This window comes from Phaethon lepturus, unplaced genomic scaffold (assembly GCF_000687285.1).
Source record: "Phaethon lepturus isolate BGI_N335 unplaced genomic scaffold, ASM68728v1 scaffold13553, whole genome shotgun sequence".
NCBI lineage: Eukaryota > Metazoa > Chordata > Aves > Phaethontiformes > Phaethontidae > Phaethon > Phaethon lepturus.
Genome location: NW_010527032.1, coordinates 3,208 through 13,644, shown reverse-complemented (window position 1 = coordinate 13,644; position 10,437 = coordinate 3,208). Strand labels below are relative to the sequence as shown.

General features: G+C 35.6%; 1 gene segment (V, D, J or C); it reads right to left on the bottom strand.

Moving 5' to 3' along the window:
• Positions 1 to 70: 70 nt before the first annotated feature.
• LOC104617841 overlaps positions 71 to 10,437 on the bottom strand; it is a gene marked incomplete at its 3' end in the record, with an annotated part of 13,354 nt that continues 2,987 nt past the window's right edge. The window contains 2 exon segments of the V gene segment in view: positions 71 to 364; positions 5,200 to 5,256. Of these exon segments, the coding sequence occupies positions 71 to 364; positions 5,200 to 5,256 (351 nt within the window).

The window sequence follows — 10,437 nt, the reverse complement described above, 5'->3', positions numbered from 1 at the left end:
ATTTTATTGCAAAGAAAAAGTGATGTCTATAGTAATCCTTAGAATGAAATTTTTAGCATGTAGTGTGTACCTTGTGTTGGCAGTGATCTCTGTTGGCTTTCATGCTCGTATTTGCAGTAATAGTTCTTGTCTTTGTTCTCCACTGGTACAGTCAGCCAGCTGCCGATTGAGTACTCATCCTCTTTTGTGGACTTCCAGGCATCTCCTTTTACTACATTGTCTGTTATCTCCTTATTTTCTCCATCAGTCCATGTCACTTGAATGACTTCTGGGTAGAATTTCTCAATAAGGCAAACATATGTTATCTGATTTTCATGTCTCTTCTGCAGGATTTCAGAGTTTGCCGGTTGAGAATATCCTTTGTCTGGATTGGTTATCGGAGGAAAAAAATTAACAAAATAGAGAGTTGGAAGATCAATAGCATACAGCAAATAAATATGCAGCCACAAAATACAAATTCTGAAAAGCAACAACCCAAATGTCTTATTAGCAAATGTTTTAGCTCTCTAATTTGTTATGAAATACTTAGGATGGGAATAGAAATGTCTTATGTACGAAAAGAATTTTAGGTAATAGGATGGATGAATTACAGCTGGTTCTATCCTTGAAGTAAAAATAAGTTTTTGGTGAGCTGGACAAACCTGTTATTCAAACATACTTTATATTAAATATTATTTCAATGGACCCAAATGGCAAGTTTTAATTTTCAGTCAAAAAGAGTTACAATAATATTCAGAATAGTTGGGAATAGCAAATATGACTTTTAACCTTATTTTTAAATGTGTCATTTTATAGACAACTAAAATGAATAGAAGCTTTTATGGTACAGAAAGTTAAGCTCAAAATTAGAAGATGAGACTCAATTCAAATATTCTAAACTCTTTTTTGTTTAGAAAATTTAGTCTTCCAGAGTCTGCAGAATGTTTGATCTAAGCTTTGATACTGTGGCCATGTGCATGGAGAAACATTATTTAAGACCTAAATTGTTTAGTGAACACTAATATATAGACTGCTTTGTTCATGCTTCTTGTCAGGCAGCATGTCTGATAGAGAAAGACTAGACTAGGACTACTCTTTAATACTCTGATACTACAGTAGATTAAAAAGCATCTCACAAAAAATTTCTTGAGTATTCTATTAGAAAAATAAATTTAAGTCTGGTTACTTAAAATCTTAGAAACCTACTCAAAAATGTTTGAAAAATTATATTTGATAAATGTTAAGAAACTGAAATATTGCTGAAGATATTAAAAATCTCCCTTGAAACTGAGTTAGAATACTTCAGGCAACTACATGAGAGCCTATATTCCACAGCCTTCCAAGCAGTACTGCTGTCCAAAAGTGTATTTGTCTGCACAAGTCTTTGACAATTATTCAATAATAGTAATATTTCCTGAAAAAGCTTTTTTCATTTATTTGATAAGAGGAATTCAATATTGCTTTATAATGTTTAAAAGAAACAGCTACATGAAAATTCTGTCTACAGAATGTTAAAGGTAGATAACCTACCTTTCAAATCTTTGCAGTTCCCAGTATAAGTCCCCACTGCTAATTGATGAACACCTGCTATATCTAGTTCATTTTTTAAAAGCTGATACTAATTTTGTGATTGGGGGGGTGGGCAACAAAAATTTCTTGTTGACATTTTTGGGAAGATATTGTATGTATTTGGCAGGTGAAAATCTTGACAAGACAGGAAAATGGAATCACAAAATGCTCTGGACCCCAAAGGTTCCTTTAATACATTTGTTTAAGTGTTTGAATTAACACATCTGAAAAGGAAAAACCGAAACTAAATTAAAGCAGAAGAACATGCTATGTCTAGATAACATTTCTATATCCAAACAGCATATCTATCCAAAGCAGGATTGTCATAGGTGGCGTACTTTGTGAAACATGCTCACTATGAGCATACATGAATATGCTTTAAATGAAAAGTGAGCCATTTCCACAAGGTAACTGTAGGTAATCTCCATTTCATTTGTCTCTCTGAATTAAACCTTATGTTATTAGGAGAATAATCATTCCAGATTATCCAGATTTTGTCCACACAGAGAAGATTTGTTGGTATTATAAAAGTGGATAGTAAATTTAAGAGTTTATTTTAGTTAAATGCGAACTTCGGCAGTGCGTGCCTGGGCAGCGCTCCTGGGCAATTGTTAACACTAAACTGCAAGTGAAGACTAGATCCTGTTTTCAAAATTGACTTTTGTTAAGAAGGTACTGCTTAAGACTATTTTTTTTAAGAGAGATTTTAGGTGTTCATCTCCTTACACCACTCTTTCTCTTTAGATTCCTATGTAAATCTCTGCCACTGAATTTGAGCAGCTGCATGCGCTGGGTTTAAAGTGTGGTCTGGCTGAGTGGTGCAATTTTAATGCATGGTGAGAAAACACATTAATATAAATACGTATTTTTGTCAAAAAGCTTCCACTTTTCTTTAAATGATCTGGCTAGTCTAGAGTGGTCTTCTACACTGCATCCCCCCTAAAACAACATAGTGATTCTCCAACGTATTTCATACTCAGTGTTTAAAAACAAAGATGAGCAAAGCATAAGGCTGTCTACCTTCAAAAATATAACCCTTTCATTATCAATTTCCTTCGTTTTGGAGATTTGTCATTCAAATGAAGATGTGGACTGAGTTCTATTGTACCAGAAATAAATTGCTAACAATTTTATGGTTCTTTAACATTAATTTAGGGGTTGATTGTATCTTCTTTATGCATTAGTCCTCCCAGGGATTCAAGATTAAACTGATTTCTAAAATTATTTATTTGTTCCAGAATTGTGTATATTCAGAAGACCACCTCTGATGAGCTCCTGTCCCAGTGACATCATTGCACTTTGCAAAGCCTCATGACTATTTTAGATGTTTCTTTTAGATTTTCAAACCTTAGTGAGTTACCCTGTTTAATCTCAGGGCTAAAATTTAATTGTCTAGTTTGATGTTATTCTCTGGGGTTATCCAATCTAAATAGAGACGCAGAGAGAGATGCTTCCAGCTGCTAGTTCATCCTGCCCATTTTAGACACTTCTGTTAAGATGGAATAATTTTCAGCTCTGGAATTGCCAATATCTTTCTGTTTACCATGAAAAGACCCTAAATGCTTAGCTTCAATGAAACACCTAAATCATATCACAATACTGTGGAAACATATTGCTTGAATAACTGCAACTGTGTGCATGCATGGGAGAGTCTTATGTACACATATAGGTAAATGGATGACAGTGGAGAACTGAACAAATTATGTTTTGCATATATATGTGTCTATATATGTTTGCATGTGGAAAAAAAAAGTATCTCCATAAACTATAGGTATGTTTATGGACTAAAGTAGGAAAACTTGTAGAATTGGCTGTAGGTTTTGATGTATTTTTGCTATATGATACATCAATTTGGGTTCAAATTTATAGATTAACTGTCAAAAGTTTTTAAAATGAAACTCCTCTACAGTTTCTTTATAAGTGTCTATAAATAAGATTTATAAATAAGGTCAATGTGTTCTTTAAGCTGAAATTTTAATTCTCATTGCTTGGATGATCCCACAAAATGAAATAATTTTGTCTGATACTCAAAGCTCCTCAGCTCCCCTTCAAGCCAGTGGGAGCTGAGAGCTCTCAGCGCACTCAAGCTCATAAACAACTTTCTTGTCCTGCTTGCCAGCAACTTCAGGTATTATCACTCATAATAACATAGTGTAGTCCTAACCTACCGTGAGCCTCCCCAGATACTTTAAAGAGCTGTCAACCTTTATTCCAAAGCTTTCGCATTACAAAACTTAAAAAAATACGTCTTTGAAAGCACTTACCAGAGACGATGACTTTTGTGCCAGAACCAAATATCTTATGAACCCCTTAAAGAAACTGCTTGGGACGTTTTGGCCAGACAAGGACCAGATTTAACAACCATCATGAACAACAAAAGTCTATTCATTTAGCTGCATGACCCAAATTTTAATTCAATCATCTCCGCTAATGCGGCTATTCCCAAAGAGACTTTAGTGATATGTGCTTTAAATTCAGTTTCAAGATAATCTTAGCCATCACTTGCTTAAAAAAACATCAAAACAAATCAAAACTATTGGTGTCCTGGGTGTTGATTACACTACCATATTTCCTATAGATTTTTTTTCTAGAAAAATTAATTTTTTTTCTGCGATGGTGAGTGTTTTTGACAACATGATTTAAAAATACACTTATGCTAGACCACTGTTTAACTGAATAAATGAAAGGCAGTCCTGAACAGTCACAACTCTTCTCCAGCCTAGTGGAGGGGTATTTACTCGTTTTGGGCCTAATCCTCTGCATGTTGAGGTTACTGTAATCTGCTTAAATCGATGTGAGATCGGTGCTGTTCACCCTCAAATCCTGACATACTTGCCTACACAGTACTATTGCAGGTAGTCAGTACCGAAAGGAAACATCACACGTGCGTCTGTGTATGCTGTAGAGAAGCGTCAACCTTCCATCATTCCCCTGCATGTCCTTCCTCAGGGCCTTCTGGCTTCTCCCCAGGGAAAACCATGTGCACCTCACATGAAATCCTGCTGACACTGAAACCAACAGCAATATTTCCAAGGGTCCAGGATTTCCCCCCACATTTTAATCTTCTGATTATTCATTGTCTGCCTGTAGCTAACCAGTGCTGCGGTTCATCCGAGAGAGCTCAGTTCCTCTTGGCTGGAATAAACCAGCTTTGTTAGGACAAATCCATGGGGTAGGACCTTCCCCTTGACCAGATGGACAGATGCAGATTTCAGCCATGGTTTAGGGGATCTATTGGCACTCACACTGTTTTCCTCTGCAGCACCTCTGTTCCCCCTGCTCTGATGCCGAGGGGCGATCTACAGCTGCCTTTCTGAGTTACCCTGACCCTGCTACTCTGGGCAGTAAGCTTGGCACAAGGAAATACAAGGGCTACCTGATGTAGCCCTAAGTATCCAAAAGAAGTTATATTTCAGAAATTTATGGCTTATGTGGAGTCCTATAGTTTACCTTGACCTCTCTTACACAAACATTTGGGTGCTAAAGTAGTTAATTCTGCTACGGCAAAGTCCACATCACTTTTCTGTATTATACTTTTAAATTTGTTTTTTAATCTGTATGATAATTTTAAAATAACATATCACATTCCCTCTCCTCTAGATTTTTGATTATTAGAAAAATGCATATTTTCTTAGATAGTAAAAAACTTACCAGAAACGATAAGCTTTGTGCCAGTTCCGAAGACTTTGTAATAGTCACTGTGTACAACTACTTTGCAAAAAAACCACCATTGCGAATGAGCGAGTCTCAATGTTTTTAAAATCTCATTTTGTGTCCCAACCTAGCCTAATTTTCTTATTAGAAATGCACCTGTTTCTTTTGACACTCTCATTTCTGTAATTAAAGCTTTCCTTACAAAAGGGTGTATGGATGTACCTGTGTTTGCTCATACAACAGATTTCACTTATCTTAATCTTTCAGGTCTAAATAAATAATCTTGCATGTACACAAAACCTAAGGATTTGGAATACTGACAAAATGGAGGATGGAGCCCTAATTTAACAGTGGGCATTCAAAATCATGGAAATATTTAAGCAGATCCTGCACACCTGAGACTTGTAGTGTTCTAGACTGAGACTCCTTCAACATCCCCTGAGGTGTCTATGGAAAACGTGAGGAACAGTAGAGGTTATCATCTTGACAACATGGGAAATAATGCATACTTATATATGAATGTACATCTGTGTATGAATATATACCCTACAACAAGAACCTAGCACTGCATGCTATCAGCAGTTCAAGCTGATCTTTTTGGGCCATGGCTTTAGGATAACAGAGACCATTATGAACAGGGGGGAATGCTCACATTGAAACTTGTTTGTAAACATTGTCTTAAAAGAATTGGATACTGAATTAATCTTCATGCCCATAAAATCCTTAATATTATAAAGTCATTAGCACATGTTCCTATTAATGTTAATCATCGTAAGAGGTTTTCACTCTACAGATTTCTTTTGAGTGGCCACATCTTCCCTTAGTTATGTCTTACAGCTTTATCCTTCTGCCCTAACACTTGTTTGGACTTTCAAGTCTACTGGGTTTTGGTCTAGGGCTTCATGTTTTTCCATGTTAAAAAAAAATGCATACATTAATTGTCACCATTTTGATTTAAAAGGGCAGAAAATCAGTTTAATCCAACTTAGGTAAATTAAATAAATTTAAGTGTAATCTATCTTAAGGCAACATATATTTTATAATATATAATTACAAAAAATAACTGCAGTTTTTTGAACTCTGAACTTCAATGCATTTGATGAAAACAAGGTAGATACTTCAGTAATATTTAGGAGATAGCATTTAAAGAAATCAAGTATTGCTGCCATAATTTCTGCTATGAAATTATTTCCTAGAAATGTTAGTAGATTGTTCTCTTTATCACTTCAAAATAAGTTATCAATATGCTTGCGATTTGCCAGGGAGACGCAGCTGCAGTTGTAGCAGAAGCGATGGCAGAGGGAAACCAGCCCCATGCTGGCTAAGCAAGCCACTCTGCTTCTGTGCTGAAGGAAAAAAAATGTATTTGGAGAGGCTGGTTTATTCTTTGGTTCAGTCTCAGCTTCCCTCTTGTAACCTTTGGAGTTCCTAAATTCCCTGGAAAGATACTTACAGAAGAATCCTGTATTGCACGTTTATGTTGGATTAATATTCCTGTTCTGCTGTAAGCTTCTACAAACTCATCTATTCCACCAAATGCAAATGCCAAACCAGTCTCTGAAATCCCAGTCCTTCTGTTACCTGCATTATTGTAAGTCTTGAACAAGTTTCTTTTGGTCGGAACTAATTAAGTGAGACCAGCAAGAACAAAATCAAGTTCATTACAAGTTGATGGGAGTTTGGCTCTTTATATATTTGACTCTTAGTATAGATCTGGGAAATGATTCTGCTCAAGCTCAAAGCCTGATGGTTCAATTGAATTAAGCTCACTTATCCTAAGTCCTGGTTTTCTTCATTTCCTTCCATTAGGAGTAACTTACTGAGCTAATGTTGGATAGTCATCTCTGAAAAGACAAACTGTGATGAAATGCCTGGTCTTAAGCTTGAGGTAACTACTGCCCTTTTACTCTATTAACCAGGCAGATGCTTTGGCCACATAAAGACAAAATAATTTAGAATTATAGTGATGCTTGAAAATAATTTATTTTAAACTGTAGGTATGAAAAGCATGGCAACTACCTGATTAACAAGGTAAGGATTTTCACTAAAAACAACATGCTTATCCTGACACAGATATTTCTACTGAATTATAGTTATGATGTACTTAGTCTTTCTGACATAAATCATTAAAAAACATCTTTGCTTGATATGCTAATATAAGTTTATGTATTATCCAGGCTTAAAACATTTGGTAGCAATAGTTCCTCTGCCTTGTGTCTGTGTAGTTGTTTACTCCAGGATTATGGCATTTAAAGCATGTAATAGGCTTTAATGGGAAAAAGAAAATTTTTGTCCTTCACTTGCCATTAAAATAAATGTCTCTGCAGGAAAGGCAAAAAAATGGATCACTTCTTCATATGCGTGTTATTAAGCAATAAGAAGAGCTTTTGGAGGTACTAATTTTTTTCTACTGCCAAAGTGCTGTGTACAAGAAAAAAATAATTACGGACAAGTTATTTTACTTTTGCTAGCCTAATTAAAAAAGGATTTTGGCAATGGCCATTGCATATGGCTCTTTATATCTGTATTGGGAAGTTGTTTTCTTTTTTTATGCTTAATTCACAGCTGCTTGATTTCCTGCTTATTTCTTCAGTACAGCTGGAGGAAAGAACGAGCGCTCTGGAAACTACTACAGGCCATTTTCCACCACATTTCCAAAGAGGAGTATGATCAAAAATGGCTCAAAATAGCTCCTTTTCAGAAAAGTTTGTGATCCTAAACCACCACATTACAAATATGACAAGGTTCACTGTAGGAACGACAAGCTGGAGAGGTGAATCCTGTGCAAGGATGGTGCCAACTGAGGTTCTAAGCGGGCTGAGTGCCCTCTGGGACACTCCAACACTCATCTATATGACCACCCCAAGCTCCTATAGCTTATTGTATGGAAAATAGCGTGTAACTTACCTGACACAATGAGTTTTGTACCAGAGCCAAACACCTTGTTGTAGTAACTAATCACAGCGAATGAAATCTTTGCAATAACAGTCCAGCTTTGTTATCTTTACATGGGTAAAGAGCATTCTTTCAAGAAAATCACATTTGCTGTATAATAAATTTTTAGACCATACAAAAGTAAAAAAGGAGCAGTTGCCTAAACTAAACTAAAAAATAAAAAATGGTATGGAGGTTTTTGAGGGCGTGTATGTTGTTAATGGACAGGATTAATCTCAACTAATTTTAGTCTTTTAAAATTTAGTTGAATGGTGCAGATTGAGCAGTTTGTCTCTGTCTCTGCTTTCTGGAGAGAGGCAGCACCAGCAGAGGATCTATTTAATCAGATACTGGCCAAGTAATTTGCTCCTTATACGCCCTCATAAAATCAGACCTAGAATTGGTGAACATTGTGCTGAGATCTAAGCAGCACAAGACCCCTGGAGAGTATTTTTGTGTCAATAACATGAAGCAAAACCCTGCATGGGTTGTAATTGAACCTCCCGCTAACCAGATAGATAGATACACCATTTTCAGATGGTCAAAATTAGGCAAACTGTTTTCATCTCAGGTGCCTAGTTGAACTGAATCACAGGCAAGTACCAAAACACCTAAAGTTTACTTGAAGCAAAATAATTTTGATAAGTATGTAAAAAAATGTCGAGTTTGGCATTCTTCCTTAATAATAGTAATTAATAACTGATAACAAGCTGTTTCTGCAAAAGCTAGGAAGAGAGAGCAGCCTTTCAACTATGCATATATTCAGACAGTTCTGGGCATACCTCAGATAACTCCCTTCATTTGGTATAGTCAGACATAGTCCTAAAGGAAAATGTTTTGCTTTCCAAAGAATTTGAGCAATGCAAAGGATTGACACTTTTCTTTCAGAGTGAATTAGAAATGTCACAAATGTTGAATATGCGTATTTAAGGACAAAAAAATCTTTCGGTTCTCCGAATGCTATCTTTGCCATATTTAAATTAATCTTTAAAAAAAAAATAATTTTGGAGTTAGTTATACATCTGTGGTGCAATAGCTGTTGTGTTTCCCCCATTTCATACATAAATACAAAACAATTACCTTGTGCTCTGCATATGGAAATGCTCTTTAAGAGGAAAATCCTGCACAGCATTCAGTAGGGTTAAAAGTAGCGGAGGCTAAAATAACAGAGCACTTCACGCAGCCAATATCTAAGTATTGAAAAAGCATTTCAGAAGTAGTTAAGTTTTACATGTTGTACTTACTTGAAATAATAAGCTGAGTTCCACTTCCAAATATTTTGATGTCAACATCCCACAATCCGATAATGCTTAGCAATATCTCCTGCACTGCACTTTTCTTGCATAAGCTCCGGAAAAACTCTCTCTGACTTAGAGATTGGTGATAAATCTGGCCCAGTGCAATAGCTGAATTCTCAGCGTTGACTAGAGTGCCATTTTTAGAAATACTTCAATTTTTGTAGTGAGTAGAAAGTTCAGGATTTAAACCCAGCAATTTCATGCTTATTTTAGAACTATGTTCTAATCCTTGGATTTCTCTAACAAAGATCTGTTGCCTCTGGTCTGCTCAGTTTCCCCTGAAGTAACCTCTTTTTGGTGTTTTAAGAAGAAATGTGGTTACATTATGATTCCCAAAGGAAGTTAAGAAAGTTTACTAGTTATTGTTGATTTAAATATACAGGTAAAAAATTCTTTTTTCCTAAGTGTCCTACCTTGCAAATTACTTACTGTGTGAAAATACCTTACTTAAATTTTCATCAGATTCATATTTTGAAGCCCACATTTTAAATGCAAAGTCCGTGTTCTAAACAAAGCTTACTGATGCCCATAACTAAGTTAATGCCTTTGGTAAATGGTTATGCTGTCATATTTTTGACAAAAGCAGCTGCCTCTACGCAGGCACAGTTTAATTGCAAATTGCAGCAGAGAACATTTTTGGTCAGAGGCGTGGATAACATTTTAAATTTCTCTGTAACTCTCCTCTGTTTTTTACGATTTGACTTAATTATAGTTACTTTGATAATATCTTGTATTTTCTCAGCAACATACTGTAGGCATTGCTACATGCTTTATCCTGAAAACAGCATTCATCCTATTGATTGCATAGCTTCACCACAATTAAGAATAATAAATACAAATGCAAAAGTAAACCAATTACTTTCAGTAGCTCAAGGAACTAGAATTTATTACATTCCAGGCAATATTTCTTCCCAATCAACTTAAACTGAAACACCTCTAGCAATAAGAAATTTTTTGCATTTCTCACTTGCTGTTCTGAGAGTAAACTTTCAAGCAGTTCACT